We start from the raw sequence: 17,275 nt of genomic DNA, 5'->3' as shown, positions 1-17,275 counted from the left end.
GCCTCTGATTTTCCAGGATGTCCATTCTAGCCCTCACTCTGGTCAGTTCAGCCTCTCTCTGCTCTGCTATGCTCTTCATGGTCGCCAATTATTCTAATAACTTCTCCTGTCTTCGCTGCATTTGTTCCTTCCCTTGCAAACCTTCCTCGTTTTTCTTCCTAAGTTGTTCTTCTTGTAGTAGCAGAGCGGTCTTAAAGGAACACTCCACTATTTTTGAAAATAAGCTCATTTTCCAACCACCAAAGAGTTTCTTTTTACAGCTAAAAGTGCTACCGCCAGACCCGGAGATCGGCTGAATGGATTCGAAAACGGTACAACTCAACTGTTTAACTCTAGGGAGTTGGAAAATGAGCCTATTTTCAAAAATAGTGGAGTGTTCCTTTAAATTGAAATGAGTCCCTGTAGTCTCTAATTTGACTCCCATATGCTGATACATAGATTTGGAAACTGGACAGGTGATATTTCTAAAATGTACTTTGATCACTACCTTCTCAGTTGCTCAGATACTGTGTATATAATGACATCCAGAATGGAGGAAAATAATGTCACAAAAAAAATCGACATCAAGGTACATTTAATGAGAGCGTTTTCATGAGATTCACACCAACTTCACAAAGCAACAGCAGCACTGATGTAGTCACACTAAGAAAATAAACACATTAGCACAGCTTTAATGTTAGTACAGGTTTTAGTCCGGTCTTTGCTGGACTAATCCGCTGTGTGGATCATGTATCAGTTATTCTGTGTGTGTGTGTGTGTGTGTGTGAGTGACTTACACCAGCAGCAGTAAGGGGTAGTGAGCTGTCTCTGTAAACCCCGCTGGCTTCACAATCTGCATGTTCAGACCTGTGCAAATGATGGGAAAGTTACTGTGCTGTGACGATCCTCAGCTTTGTGAAAACGGACTCGGAGAGTTTGATGTAAGATACTCACAGTAGTCATCTATGCTGATCTTTTTGTACTCTACTTTGGGCATCTGCGTGTTGTTCACAGTGGTGTTCAACTGCTTATTGAGCTCCACATCCAGCAGCTCTGAGTGAATCACATACAGAAGATGGTCAGAGAAATATATTTGTCTACTATAAAATATACACTATTTTGGGATCAGTAAGATCTCTTTGTGATTTTGAAAGTTTCGTATGCTCACCAAAGCTGCATTTATTTACAGTAAAAACTAATACTGTGAAATATTTATTTTATATATTTATTATATTAATAAATATTTTCTATTGTAATATATTTAAAAATGTAATTTATTCCTGTGATGCAAAGCTGAATTTTCAGCATCATTACTCCAGTCTTTAGTGTCACCTGATCCTTCAGAAATCATTCTAATATGCTGATTTGATGCTCAAAAAAATTATTATTGTTTTATTTTATTATTAATGTTAAAAACAGTTGTGCTGCGTAATATTTTTTGTCGAAACCATAATAATGTTTTTGAGGATTTTTTGATGAATAGAAAATTGAAAAGAAAATAATTGTTCAAATAGATATCTTTTGATAGGAACATTATAAATCTCTTCACTGTCACTTTACTAATCAATTTAATGCATTTTTGCTTCATTTCTTTCAAAGACAAACAAAAAAAAAAAGTCTGACCCCAAACTTCTGAACAGTATTGTATAGTAATAAGCAAACTGGTAAAAAAAAAAAAAATCTGCTACAATATAATGAAATATTAATTATATGTTTATCATCAGAATACATGGCTATTTTTAAATGGCGGTCAGAGAATAGGCCACTTTTTCCCCCCTGAATGGTGTGGTTACAACAATTACCAGCAGGGGCTAACAGGGTCATACTAACCAGCTAAACCCTGACCTCTTGGTGTAAAAATACTGTTATCTGTTAATATGGGCATCAAAATCAACACATCTGACTTGCTGTGAATCACAAGAGCGAGTTATAGCAAGTGAGTCTGTTTTGTCCCGCTTCCTCTTTTCCCCCAAGAAAATTTGGGGAAATGATCAGCTTTTTATCCGCTGATAATCACTGCTAATTATGCTAAACACACAGCCGTCCTCCATTGTCTTCAGCTCACACTCTTACAGAAGAGAATCTGAGGATGTGGTGTTCTAACAATCCATCTGACACAATCGATAAATGTTTATCTCACATTGTTGCGTTTATCTTCAAGCACATTCAGCTTCTGAACACGGTTGATAAAGCGCATATCTAGGTCTTCTATCGTGAGAAATACCGTTCCAGTAAAGTCTTGGGTGCAGAGCTGATAAAGTGAGTCCGTAGCTGCTGATAGTGTTTAAATGCAGTAACAGACTGAGGACTCACTCTCATACTCTCCGTCTCTGGTGCTGTAAACGGCTGTGTGTGGCACACCGGGACCTGCGCAGAAAAACACAGAGGTGAAGATTAGTGTCTGACAGCATATATTGTATACAGTGGGTATAGAAAAGAATCACCGCCCTATAAATTAATCACATTTTGTTGCTTTGCAGCCTGAAAAGAAGACGGACACCAGCTGTATTTACTCTTATAACATTTCTATACCCACTGTATGTATATTCATGTCATCACATCTCAGAAAAACACGCTGGCCTTTATTGTGTATCTGAACATTACTCTACATCATGCTTGTTTTATGCATTACTGTATATTCTGGGAGTTATCTATGTGAAATATTCTATTATTGTAGTAACCTATTTTAGGTGAATCTGTCTCTAAATGGCACGTTAAAACACTTTATATGTTGCACAGATGATTTCTTCCTAAGTGGATGATTTTTGGCCAGAATAGCCTCCAATCTTGTCTGGCTTCATGCTACAGTTACCAAAGACACATGCATGGACAATATACAGACATACATATAATATAAACCGATAGGCAATAACAAAAATTGATAGAGCATTTTTAAATATTTATTTATTTATAAAGCAGTTTCACTATTTAAATAAAACCATTTCAAAAAAATGTAAATAAAAAACTATTTAATTAAACGCTATTTTCACATTTCAATTATTCAAATTTGTGATACAATGGAAATTGTCATAAGGACTATTATTATGCAGTACTTTTTTAAAATTATGTTTCAAAGAAACCTGTATATCATGATATATATCGTTACTGACCATAATGTTAAGAATATTGTGATATACTGTACAATTATACATTGTGAAATATTATAATTTTTCTATTTTAATATAATTTAAAATGTAATTTATTCTTGTGATGACAAAGCTGAATTTTCAGCATCATTACTCCAGTCTTTAGTGTCACATGATCCTTCAGAAATCAATAATAAAGAAACATTTCTTATTTTTTTATCAATGTTGAATCAAACATTTATCAGTGTTTTTATTGTTTGCTGAATAGAACAGCAAGAAAAGAGAATGAAAAGAATTCTCTTATTTCAAAAAAAATTTTGAAATAGAAATATTTTGTATTTTTGATCAATTTATTATTTTTTTATCAATGTTGAATCAAACATTTATCAGTGTTTTTATTGTTTGCTGAATAGAACAGCAAGAAAAGAGAATGAAAAGAATTCTCATTTAAAAAAAAAATTTGAAATAGAAATATTTTGTATTTTTGATCAATTTAATGCATCCTTGCTGAATAAAAGTATTAAAAATCTATTATAACAAATTATTCTGACTGTAATTACTGATTAGAAAATATTTTGAGATTTCTATTTTGTTTTATTTTTTTGTAGACAACTAATTTTTTTTTATAAATTTTCCAGACAACAAGGAAATTTAAGTTCATTGGCCCTCAACTAAGCTGAAAGTTCAACTCAAAAACACATATTGTTCCATGAAGATATTTTGTTAATTTCCTACTGTAAATATATAAAAAAATGTATTATCATTAGTAATATGCATTGCTAAGGACTTCATTTGGACAACTCTAAATGCGATTTTCTCAATATTTGAATTTTTTTGCACCCTCAGATTCCAGATTTTCAAATAGTTGTATCTCGACCAAATAGGGTCCTATCCTAACAAACCATACAATCTGAAAACCTGTAATCTGAAAAATTGACTCAACAAATTGTTTTTACAGTGTGGTTTTGGGTTTTTCAGGAATTCATCAATGCACTCAAACCCCATTTAGGATCACTAAACATGGAATAATTATACAGCACCTAAAATGGATCTTCTTTACTATCAATGCTTGGTTTGATCCACACAACAGGTGGGAAGCATCAGCTACACAAGAACTGATCTTTCTCTGCTGAGGTCTGGGGAAGCATCATGCTGCAAGGACCATAAGGCTCTGTTCTGACTTCATCTAATTAAAAACACAAACACTGACCTTTCCTTGTGCCCAACAGACCTAAACAGATCAGTGACCATGGCAACCACGCTTTATTGTTGGTAAAACACTCAGCAGGGTAATGATGTCATGACTAACAGACTGGGATCAGCCAGAGTCACTGAGCCAAACTCGGCAGTGAGCGGTTACATCAAGAGAAAAAATACAATTATTGAAACACTGACTTTATATTCCATATTGTTTCTGGTCTAATAGTACTTATTGCCTGTTATTGGGGAATTCTCTATTTCAATAATCTAAAATGTGAACTATTCAATTAGCATATGAGATATATAAAACTAGCAATGTAGAAGATTGGTTTCTTAAGACAACAGTCTATTGTACAACATCTGACCGCAGGATGCAGCAACTGACCAATCAGAATCAATTATTCTAGAGAAACCATGTAATAGAGTACATTAGTACCAATCCACTTTTTCAGCGTTGTTGTTTCTGGAAGTATTTTCCCCTTTCATTTATCCCATATAGGGATTTTTTTAAGTGTTGTAAGCCATGAAACAAACCAACCAGCTACAAGGAGAATCACAACATTACAAACATTTACTTGTAAATGAAAATCGGACAAAAAGACAATGGTACAAGATTGTGTACTTAATGATTTTGGTGATGGAAAGTACAATCCCATAAAGCATTGTGAATGACATTAATCAAATTAAAAACAAAGGAGAAATATAAATCCTTTAAAGTTGTTGGTTGTATCTATAGAAATAAACTTATATATATATATATATATATATATAAGTAAATATAAGTATTTTGAGGTCATGGTAATGGTCAGAGCTAAAGATCTCTTTTGGTTGTTTTGCTCACTGTGACTCTCTGATTGGTGGAATTTTCTGTATAGCATCATGGGTAATGTAGTTTTTCACTATTAAACACAATAAATTTAAAATAAGTTGAATAAACACGAACAGACAAGTTCAACAAAGCCACATACAATCGATTAACAACCTTGGAGCTCACAACAGGTCTGTCTTTAAAGGTTTATCAGTTATTGTTAAAATTAAATTTCCCTATGGAGAGTTTGGACCTCTGGAACCGGACAAGTGCAACAATTGGGTTCCAAAGTAAATTTCACATTAATTTTCTCCATAGGGAAGCTAAGCTCTCAAACTACATGGTTTTTAATTCAACTATGTCATTTAAAATGCTTCATGGGATTCTGGTTCTTTTCCTCAAAGCCGTTAAGTACACAACTCAGTCTTTTTGTCCAATTTTTTTGCTTCAAATCCAAGTTTGCAGTGCTTTGATTCAGCTTGTAGCTGCTTGGTTTGGTTCATGGCTTGTAACTCTTTTAACGCGACCTTTTTAAAATCTCTATGGGAAAAATAAACAGCATTAGTAAAAAATACTTCCGGATCCAAGGCTTTTTAAAAATGTGGTTTTCCGTATTGTACTCTATAGGTAAAATATATGTTATTTACAGTTGTTTTGCATAGAAAAAGCATGAAACCTTTGCAGTTGAGAAGGAAGTAGTTAGCATCTGGACTGAATGATCCGCTGATGTATCCACAGCTTAAATTACAGGAAAGACAGCGGCGGTTAAAGGATCCTGTGGTGTTGGCGCTAAAAAAACAACACATCATCAGTGCAATGCTTCCAAATACATCACTGTGTGTGTGTGTGTGTGTGTCATACCTGTAGAGTTGACGCCGTCTTGCATCATCTTCTGTACTCAGAAAGTATCTGCAAAGACATTGTTGTTACAGATATCCATTTTAATGTTTCGAAAGGTAATGGCATATTGCTTTATTTTAGGTATATTTCTGACAGTTTTACTGACAATATGGATAGAATCAAGCATCTGGGTCTTTTGAATGCTGCTGATCACACATGCTTACACAAGTTTGGTGTCCTCGTTGTAGGCTAAAATCTGCGTCACATCCCAGTCTCCTGACGTCAGCGACTGTAGCGTGTCTGTGCTGCTGTTGGGCTGAAAGAGACGGCAAAAGGAAGTCACTCCTTACCTTTAACATGCTCTTAAAGGGATAGTTCACCCAAAAATGAAAATTTGCTGTTTATTTACTGAGCCTCAGGTTAACCAAGATGTAGGTGACTTTTTTTCTTTTTGTAGGTCTTATGAGGTGAAGCAACTGGTCTGTATTGAACAGTATTTACAACATTATTTCCTGAAATCCAGAGCCTCAGGCAAATGGTCTGGAGTGATGTCTTGTTCACGAACGAATCATTCTTTTGAACTGGTGAACTGGTTCGTCTAAGGTTTACAGGTAATAATGTTGCAAATAATGTTCAGTTTCTTGCACAGACTGATCATTTTGCTTTTTAAGAAGTCAATATATCGCCAGGAACCACAGGTATTCATTTTGTATTTCCTTGATAGGCTTTTTTTGACGCTCAAGGGCCGGTAGCCATTGACTTGCATAATATGAATCACCAAGGAGCACGGTTTCAGCTAAAAATCTTCCTTACTGTTCTACTGAAAAAAAAAAGTCACCTACATCTTGGTCGGAGGGTGAGTAAATTAACAGCAAATTTTCATTTTTAGGTGAACTATCCAATTAAAGTAGCGTGTGGTTTCTCATTGTCAGCTCACCTGGGAAGTGGACATGGATATGTGGAAGAACTTCCCTCTGCCTCCCTGTGGAACGGCTCGGGTGAAGAAGAACCTGTATCCGTCTCTGGAGAACAGCGGGGGTTCGTTCTGCAGAGAGATTCAAGTCTTCCCATCAGCGAACATTCGGCTAGCGCTCTTACACACACATCCCACACACCGTACGTGTCTCCGCTCTGAGATGCAGCGTGATGTGTGACTCACCTGTCTGTGAAGCCAGCTGTCACTCTCATCTTCATGTTTCTGAAAACACACCGACAGATTATTGTTTTTTCCTCGGTATGTCTACCATTGTGCGACAAAGTCCTTTATTCACAACCGAAGCAGTGACTAATCTTTTCTTTCATTGAACTGACGTGCATTTTAATACATTTGGATGTAACAATAGGCGCTGTCGCCCTTACAGCCTTTTCCGGAAAATCGAAGGTCATGATGTAATTCTCAGACTTTCATTTGTTAATTGTCTTAATGACTTTGCTATTATTATGGACAATAGTGATAATTAAGTGTGTGTGCTAGTGTATATCAGAAGATACCTTTGTGCAGATGCCTGTTGTGGCCTCACACAAGGTCAGAATGGAGTTGTTCTGTGCTCGGTTCAGCCAGTTTACTGCTAGTTTGGTGCTGGTTGCCCACTTCACCATGGTGATGTAGTAATCTTTCCTGCAGAGAGAAGCTGGTTAAAATACCACTTCAAACTGCGTCAAATAGAGTCTGTGTACATTTTTTTGTGAGTAAATGTGTTTAATAAAAAAAGCTTTGGGCAAAATGGATTTTGTTCATTAGCTTAAAGGGATAGTTCACCCAAAAATTAAAATTTGATGTTCATCTGCTTACCCCCAGGGCATCCAAGATGTAGGTGACTTTGTTTCTTCAGTAGAACACAAACGAAGATTTTTAACTCAAACCGTTGCAGTCTGTCAGTCATATAATGGCAGTCAATGGGCTTCACGGCTTTGAGAGTCAAAAAATCATACACAGACAAAACCAAATGAAACCCTGCGGCTCGTGACGATACATTGAGGTCTTAAGACACGAAACGATCGGTCTGTGCAAGAAACATATCATTTTTTTACCTCTGATCCACCGCAATGTCCAACTGTCCTGAGCATGTTCACAACATCCAGCGCGTGACGTCAAATAAATACAATAAATCGGGCAAAAAATTCCACGTTGTCTGATGATATATCAAAATCATCTTCCATTGTGATGACCTGTACTTCTAAATATCTTTAGATCATCGCAGTGCCAGTGAACACGTCCGCAATCTCTCTGCACTGTGTAAATAATGAGTGACGTATACGCGTGACAGATCGCTTCCGCACATGCATCTACTATCATAGATATCGACTGCTCCAGATACGTTGACGCGTCCGCCATTTGGAACGTATCGCGGCCCATAGAAACAGTCACTAATGAGGAATCTACTTATATATATATCTATGTTTACTATGCCAGAGCACGTACACGCGTCACGCGCCGGATGTTGAGAATGTGCTCAGGAAAGTTGGACATTGCGGTGGATCAGAGGTAAAAAATGATATTTCGTTTGTGTTCTACTGAAGAAACAAATTCACCTACATCTTGGATGCCCTGGGGGTAAGCAGATAAACATCAAATTTTCATTTTGGGGTGAACTATCCCTTTAATTAAAAAAATGCTCTAAAAAGCTTTCCTTAAAGCCATTTAAGCCATTCTTCTGTCGAGTAATGCAGTCCATTAGTCTGACTGTAGCCTGTTTACAGAGTTAAAGTATTACAATATCGTTCAAAAGGTTAGGGTAAGTATTTTTTTAAATAAATTATGCTTTTATTCAGCAAGGACACATACATGAAATTAATCAAAAGTGACAGTAAAGAGATTTTATAATGTTACAAAAGATTTCTGTTTCAAATAAAATGCTCTTTTGAACTCTTTTTCATCAATGAATCCTAAAAAAAAATTGAAAAATAGAAATCAAAAATAGAAAACAGCTATTTTGAATTCTAATAATATTTCACAATATTACTGTTTTTATTGTATTTTTGACCAAAAAAATAAAATAAAATGCAGTCTTGGTAAGCATAAGAGACTTCTTGAATAAACATGAATATGAAACTTACTGACCCCAAACATCTGAATGGTAGTGTATATTGTCAAAATCAAGGCAAAAAGTATTGTGGCACTTGGTAGTCAAAAGTCATCCCAAAAAAAAATGATTTAGATGATTTAGTTTTTAAAGGCTCTAGTTTAATAAAATAAAATAAAATGCAGTCTTGGTAAGCATAAGAGACTTCTTGAATAAACATGAATATGAAACTTACTGACCCCAAACATCTGAATGGTAGTGTATATTGTCAAAATCAAGGCAAAAAGTATTGTTGCACTTGGTAGTCAAAAGTCATCCCAAAAAAAATGATTTAGAAAAGTTAGTTTTTAAAGGCTCTAGTTTAATTTGTTGGATGCTGACATTGAATATTTTAAATACTCCCCTAACTCCCCTAAAGCAAAAGATAAAGTTAGTAATCGAATAAGCATGTTGTTGTGTGGTCACTGGCAGCTCTTCACCTGATCCTGGGGTCCTCTGGTTTCCTCATCCTCACTGTGTGTAAAGGGCCGTTCAGACTCACCACTGACAAATAGATATCAGGGTTCTCCTCCCCGGCCTACAGAGACAACAGAGATTTTGTAACTGGAGTATCTCCTTCTCCTCCTCCGATGGGACCCTTAGGGATAGTTCACCCAAAAATGAAAATTCTGTCATCTTTTACTCACCCTTAAGTTGTTCTGAGTTTTTTTCTTCTGTTGAACACAAAATCAGATATTTTGAAGAATGTTGGGAAATAAACAGTTGCCGGTAGCCATTGACTTCCACTGTGAGGAAGAAATACTATGGAAATCAATGGGTCACCAGAGTAAAAGATGACAGAATTTTCATTTTTGGGTGAAATATCCCTTTAAACGGCATGATTCTAGAATACAAACACATACATAATTTGTGCAAACAATTGTTATCTGGTCCATTAAATTTCAACTGGTAAAGCGCTAGCAAAGCTCATGGGTTCAATTCCCAATTTAGGCAATACTTTGTGCATTGTAAGCTGCTTTTGGAAAAATCTGTCTGGCAAATGAATGAATGTAAATTAGGTATGTTGTGTAAAAAGAGAAACATGCAGATGGACAGTTATTGCTTGGCATGACTGTTAAGAAACCTGATTTAGTTATGTCACTACAGTGCTTAAAGTGTCAGTTCACACAAACATGAAAAATCTTTCATCATTTACTCACCTTCATGTCATTTCAACAAAAAAGTTTTTCATTCATTGTCAAAATGAATATTTATAATATTCTCTCATCATTTTTTTTTATCCATTCATTGAAGCAGAAGCTCAGCTGTGTGTGTTTTATGCATGAGGAGCAATGAGGTTTGTTCTTGTGCGTCAAGCAATCATGATTGAGCTTCTGTTGACCATATCTGATGTGCTCTATGTATGTGAATAACATAATAAAAGCCTAAATCTGTTTATCATATAAAGTGATCAGGTCTTGGATTAAACCACTTGATTCATATGGATTACTTTTATAATGTCTTTATTTACTTTTTTCAAGCTTGATTTTGGTCAAATTCCAATGGATGAAAAAAACAAAAACAATGACAGAATACTAAAAATATCTTCATTTGTGTTCTGAAGATGAATGAAAGCCTTATAGTTGAGAAAGATTTTTGGGTGCACTGTCCCTTTAAATGTCACTCAAGACAACAGCAGCCATCAGATCCCATTTCAAGGTTACAGTGACACACAACTAAGACTTGGTTTGATCATAAAAAGAAGCTGCAGAGATTTACTTTAGGGTAGCGGTACTCCTGTCCGCTGGGATACAGCGCGTTTGTGAACATGGGTATCTCCATCCTGGGCACCAGAGTATCATTGATGGTGGCATATGCCAGTCTGAGACCATCTGGTGACCACCAGTGAGCGATGTGACTCTGGAAGATCTCCTCTGTGAACACAAACAAATGAAATGTTAAACACGAAACTGAAGCTTTATACTAAAGGAAGTCTATACTGCACACAAACTAGTGATGCGAGTCCAGTTAAGCTTTGTTGCGTGGTGACCGCATCTCTGTCAGATCCTGATATGCGTTAGAGGATTAAATATCCTTTCAAGCAAACGCGGACAGAGGACACGCTGCAAAATACATAACTGCACCATGTGCAAAAACAGCCTTTGTGATTTATCGCATCCATTTGCCTGTAGGCTGCTGCCTCGGGAGTCTCATCCGTCACTCCATAAAGCTGACAGCATGTAAAATATGACTGTCTGTAACACTGCAAACTGGACCTCTAGAGCTAATTAAGACATTATGTAACCTGAACGGCTCATTTGATTTGTTTTGTTTATTTATTCATTTGTTGGTGCATGAATATTCAAACATTTTTTTCCATAAAAGCAACAATCTACTTATTTACTTAAACAATATTTTGTTCATAAATATAAGCCCTGATGTTTGCAGATGTTCATAGATATTTTGTATAATTGTTCTGTTCAAACCTGCATCACCCATGAGCACCTGGGACATTAACTGCTGCACCATGGATCCAAAGTCTTTGAGGAATAGTTTTTTTTTTTTCACCTTAATGTCATTACAAACCCAAATACTTTTCTGTAAAACACCAAAAGAGAAATTAAGCAGGTGTGTGTGTTGTAGGCAGCGTCTATTCTGTCAGTGTTATTTTAGTAAAATGTATATACTTTTATATAATTTATTTGCTTTTATTTTATGTTTTCTGTTTTATTTAAATTTTAGTTTAAATGTTAGTAACTCTGTAATGTCATTTTAATAGTTTTTTTATAGTAATATTTATATACTTTTACTCTTTATTTGCTATTATTTTTAGTTTACGTTTTAGTAGCTCTGTAATGTGCTTTTTGTCATTGTCATAGTTCTTTTTAATATTTCTATTTAGCTTTAATTTCGTTTTTTAGTTTTAGTAAAGTTCAGTGCTTCATCTCATTTTATATCAGTATCTAATATTTATATTTTATTTTATTTAACGAGTTTTTTTCCAATTAACAAAAACAATTTTTTTATAGTTTTAGGTTTACTTAATAACAACACTGAACAACAAAAGTAGACGAAAGTACCATGAAAACACAATTATTCATTTGATTCATAGTTTCATATTTTCATATAACCATTCACTTTTGTTTAATGGAAAGGTGCAGCTTAAACATTCTTCAAAATATCTTCTTTTACGTTCCACGGATGACACAATTTACGTTTTTTTTGTTGAACTATCCCTTAAAGTTCCTGCTGTGAAGCAATTCTTGCTCTGCCTGTTCTGATTAAATGCTATCTGTCATGAAAGGTGAGACCACAGGATGGCAGTAGCGATCTTTTTACAACAGAGAATAAACAGATGTCATAAGAGCATGTGACTAAGAATAGCCTCATACTGAGATGTTAAAATGTAATTTATTCAAAGCTGAATTGTCAGCAACATTAGTCTTCAGTGTCACCTGATCCTTCAGAAATCATTCTAACATGCTGATTTGACACTCAAAAAACATTTTTTATTATTATCAGTGTTGAAAACACTGCATAATATTTTTGTGGAAACCAGGATTCTTTAAAGAACAGAAAGTTCAAAAGAACAGCATTTATTTGAAACAGAAATCTTTTGTAACATTATAAATGTAATGTAAGGGAATGAGTCCAGGCTGGCAGGGATGTGGATCTACATACAGTTCATTTATTAAACTAACAAAGTGAACTAAAGTCAGGGAACATGAGAAACAAGGAACAGGGCACTTGCTCAAGGGCACCTCAGTCGTGGTATTGAAGGTGGGAGAGAGCGCTGTACATTCCCCCCCCCCACCTACAATCCCTGCCGATACGAGACTCGAACCCACAACCTTTTGGGTTACGAGTCCGATTCTCTAACCATTAGGCCACAACTTCCCCTTCCCCCTTATAAACTAACCAAGATTTAATAGATGCAGAACTGCTTGATGGATTTTATTGGCAGAAGAACCAAAGCTCAGCTACACACAGCTGATGAAGAGATGGGATATGATAAATGAGCTGCTGCTGACCTGCTTTACTTCTGCTCATAAGTACAGCCCATCATACACACACATGCTGCAAACGGAAAGTCAATATGACCCTATTTACCTTCTTAATACATGTTGCTGGTCTTATATTGTGAATGATTCATCAGTGATTCAAAAGGGGAAAAAAATACTATTTCATCAAAATGTAATAACTTGCTCTGCCATTAAAATGATTTTCCTTTTCAGCTGTTGTCACCAAGGTCACTTCAGTTTTAACCAGCAGCATTTCACTCTTCCACAATTAACTGCAATTTCCAATTAATGCCAGATGGATAAAATAGCTACAAAATGACTCTAAAAAGCTTTCTGTAAGATGTTTTTTTCCCATCATGCAGTATTCCCACACTGCAGACGGCATAGAGCCAGGGAAATCCGTGTGTGTGAATTTGAGTGTAAGTAAACACTTGATATAACTAATAGAGAACGAAAAAACACAAGTCTAAAAGAACATAATCCTAAGGCAAACAGTATTTTAAGATGAGATGCTACATTAATCATCAGGAATATTAAATATTGTGTATTATTAGTATTTCGTATATTGTGTATTATATTAGTTTAATATTAAATTAAGTATGATTAAATTCCTGATTGTGGCAGATTATACTTGAACACTGTCTTAAATCACACTATTGCACAATAGATTATAAACAGGTTTAATCTTGAGATCACATCCCAATGCTGTTAATACACAAACAGGTCTAATAATATCTGCATTTCATTAACAAGGACTGGATATTTTATTTCCAAATTCTATACGGCGTATGTTTAGCATTTGCAGTTTATATGCTTATGATGAAATTAAAAGACTGTGGAATGTCACATATTTGGCTGCTTTTGAAATCAACCAGACTAAGGTATTGAAAGAGTCTGTTGTGCATCTACTGCTGTGAAATGAACTCAGTATGAACGGGTTCAGAGAGACACCAGCATTAATGCTTTGATCTGATTTCCCTACATATTTTTCAGAAAGGGTCCTTAGTGATGAGTATATGAATAGAGACAGTGTAACAGTTAAATGCATTTACAGTAATTATTTTTCTTTGCAGTTATACATATCAATAATAACATCAATTGTTATTATTATAAGTAATTTAGCAAAGTAATTGAATTAAAATAAAACAAAGCAAACAAACAAATGATCCTGTTCAAAAATTACACGTATTGTTTATATAATATTGCATGTTGCATAAGTATAAAAGTTATTATTATTATTATATCAATGTATTTTTGTGTAAATTGAGTTATTATTTTGACAATATTTCAATATCGGTTATGTCCGTTTTCATCAGGAGGTTCTAAAAAACTAAACACATCAGACACTCACAATCACTTCTGCTCTTTTATTACATGCACACACTCCTCTGAGTTTTTTTTTATTATTCATGCTTATGGGTTTTACCTTCATAGAGCCAGTCAGCAAGTCCATTAAATACGACTCTCAGACTGCCTGTGGACACCAGGCGGATTGATGGACTGTTCACTTGTGCTTTGTAGTAGATGTTATTCTCAAAGATGAAAATCTGTCAGGAAAGAAGAACTAATGATTGTAGGAAACACCATGTAAAACCAGACAAAAAATAACTCCTGAACCTGAAAGATTTTAGGGCACATTCATTTTCTCTATAGGGAAATTGAATTGGCGATAATGTATACAACTTTCAAGACAGATCTACCATGATCTCTGAGATTGTTAAGTGATAGTATATACTTCAAGTATGATGCTGTCAGCTAAAAAAGAATCCCGGGTGAAAAACTACACTACCCATAATCCCTCAAGAGAGATCCACCAATCAGAAAGTTGCTCTTACTTTAGAAACAGACATACAAAAGAGCTCACAGCAAATGCTAATGAAACAGTGTGAATGACATAACTGACCTGGTCGCCCTACACTCTCAAACTATTGATATATTTCTGAATATTTTACAATAGGTTTCAAATATATTGTATCTTACACATTAAAGCATTACAGTCATGGATTTATATTACAGAGAGCAGTTCATTTCCTCATGCAAGAATGTAAGTACACAGTCTTTTTATTTAGGTTTTCAAATGTTGTAATGTGTAGGTTCAATGCTTCAAAATATTAAATGGAGAATTTTTGACATGCATATGAAGACAACAAAGGGAAAAATACTTCCAGGAACAAGGTTGCTGGAAAAATGTGGTCACTGTTGTGCTTTGTAGGACAAATGAACATGCCTGCACTTTGGATGATGAAAAGCCAATTCAAAGTTCATTCAACAGTAAACTATTCGGCTGCATACCGAAATGGAGGGGAAAAAAAGAATTTAAATGATCGATTTACACTAAATTTGAATATATGTGTGTTGTAACATCTCACACATCTCTAGTGAATATCCAAGATGTTGTGTGATGCTACAGTAATTAGGGTTGGTGGCAGACTGTCTGCAGGATGTCTGACAGCTCCGGGAGAGTGTGTGTGTGCTGTTTTCTCTCTGTCCTTTTTTTTTTAACATGTAATAATATAATATCCAGAAATAACACACACACACATGTATATATATATATATATATATATATATAGTAGATAAAATAATTTAAATAATCAGCTGAAGTTTTACCATCATGCTACATATACATGTTGTCAGTTGTCAATTTTGTCAATTTTTTTCTTTTTATTTCTTTACTTTTGTTATTTTATTCACTTATTTTCACCATTCTTCCAGTCATGTGGGGAGGGGGGGAGCTTATTTAGAGTTGTCCGACATCAAATTGGCATTTCTAGATAAACTGCTATTAGAGGAACTTGGAAGACATTTTTTTTTGGATTTGTTGAGTTGTGAAACTATTTCCCACTCTTGAGAGGGCTTTGATTTGTGTGTGTGTGTGTGTGTGTGGGTGTGTGTGTGTGTGAAAAGCTCTGGTGGGATTTTTTCAGCAGCTGAATCACATTCTGCCAAAATCACAGAGAGATATGTTGTACTAACTTATGCAAATCAAATAGACCATGTCTGAAAAAAAAAGACAAACTCTTAAAAACAAGAATGATAATAAACTACAATGTAACAATATTTCATTAAGAGGAGGACAGCTTTACAATGTACCAATTTTAATTCAATTTAGAACAGCACTTTTCATCCGGCACAACAGAGTCACCGGTTCATCCTAACTTCTTTCTTTTTTGTTGGACACTTTCCAACTTTTCAGTGATGGTTTATATGAAATAAATAATTGCAATGATTAATGTGAAAAATTATTTAACAAATTACAGTCTCTTCTGGCATCATTCCTTGCACAACCAACAATTTTGCCCCAAATAAATTTGCTCAAATGTTAGTTGACACCAAGGAAACAATGTCAATAAAAAGCGTGTTTGATATGACATATGAGATTCAGAATTCTGCTATGATGCATGTGTGTCGACTGCTGGACAGTAGTGGACAAAATTAAATACACTAGTAAGAGTGTGAAAAGTTTTTTTTTAAATGATTGTATTGCTTGCAGTGTGTTTGCATGTATTCGGAGGTCACACATTAGGCCTGTGTATTTTTCTAGTCTAGTTTATTAAAATGATCCTTTTACTGCTTGTGGTTGCAACAGAAGCTCAGATAACTGTTAAGAGAAGATGCAACTGCGGCTTTGGAAATGCTGAGGATCGATAATTGTACTGCATTTAGAACCATTAAGAGCATTTTGCAGTGATTAGTATTAAGAAGAATTTCAAGCCTGTGATTGTGTCTTATTACTGCAATGTTCATGAATAGTGGTCTGATTTTGTTTCTGACTAATGGTTGCGTTTGTGCCCTGGTATTTATCTGTTATTGTTATGAATCTCTCTACCCACTGTCATTTACTCTGAGTGTGAGCAGAATGAGAGGAACAGCTCATGAGACAGACAGACAGACAGCAGATAATGACTCAGTGCTCTGTCATTAATGAATTCACTATGAATCACTGCTTTACTGCTATAGTCTAATGAGGATGAAAACACATACCACAGGCAGCAAAACAATAAAAAGACAAAAAGAAGCTTCAAAAACACATTTGTGTGACCTGCTCATAGGAGACAACTTCACTGTTCCCAAATCCCAGTGAGCTGCGACATACAGTGGGGAGCATTGTGCATCACAGGTGTGTAGGTGGTAGGGCATCCATCATTTAATCACCCTCAAGATGTTCCAAATCTGTATGAGTCTCTTATGTCTGTGGAACACAAACTTTAAAAAAAATATTTGACCGTGAAGTGTTTTTAGTGTTACTGTCACAGGTTTGGAATGAGGGTAAATGATGAAAGAATATTCATTTTTAGGTGAACTATTTCTTTTACTTTATTGTGAAGTTGAGAAAGC

The 17,275-nt window shown here is 35.1% G+C and overlaps 1 protein-coding gene across 3 annotated transcripts in view; it reads right to left on the bottom strand.

The window, feature by feature from the left end:
* LOC107671710 (dipeptidyl aminopeptidase-like protein 6) overlaps positions 1-17,275 on the bottom strand; it is a 127,069-nt gene that overhangs the window by 10,097 nt on the left and 99,697 nt on the right. For all 3 annotated transcript variants that reach the window (XM_016464645.1, XM_016464646.1, XM_016464647.1), the window contains exons 8-19: positions 14,364-14,484; positions 10,695-10,849; positions 9,416-9,513; positions 7,405-7,531; positions 7,073-7,111; positions 6,851-6,958; positions 6,138-6,229; positions 5,935-5,982; positions 5,750-5,862; positions 2,293-2,346; positions 934-1,032; positions 777-846 (exon numbers count right to left, since the gene is read on the bottom strand). In XM_016464645.1, the coding sequence (XP_016320131.1) occupies positions 777-846; positions 934-1,032; positions 2,293-2,346; positions 5,750-5,862; positions 5,935-5,982; positions 6,138-6,229; positions 6,851-6,958; positions 7,073-7,111; positions 7,405-7,531; positions 9,416-9,513; positions 10,695-10,849; positions 14,364-14,484 (1,124 nt within the window). The remainder of the gene's footprint in view (positions 1-776; positions 847-933; positions 1,033-2,292; positions 2,347-5,749; positions 5,863-5,934; positions 5,983-6,137; positions 6,230-6,850; positions 6,959-7,072; positions 7,112-7,404; positions 7,532-9,415; positions 9,514-10,694; positions 10,850-14,363; positions 14,485-17,275) is intronic.

The sequence above is a fragment of the Sinocyclocheilus anshuiensis genome, unplaced genomic scaffold (genome assembly GCF_001515605.1).
Source record: "Sinocyclocheilus anshuiensis isolate Anshui unplaced genomic scaffold, SAMN03320099.WGS_v1.1 scaffold524, whole genome shotgun sequence".
In the NCBI taxonomy this organism is placed as follows: Eukaryota; Metazoa; Chordata; class Actinopteri; order Cypriniformes; family Cyprinidae; genus Sinocyclocheilus; species Sinocyclocheilus anshuiensis.
Note: the sequence above shows the minus strand (reverse complement) of the source record. Positions and strands in the feature narration are given on the sequence as shown.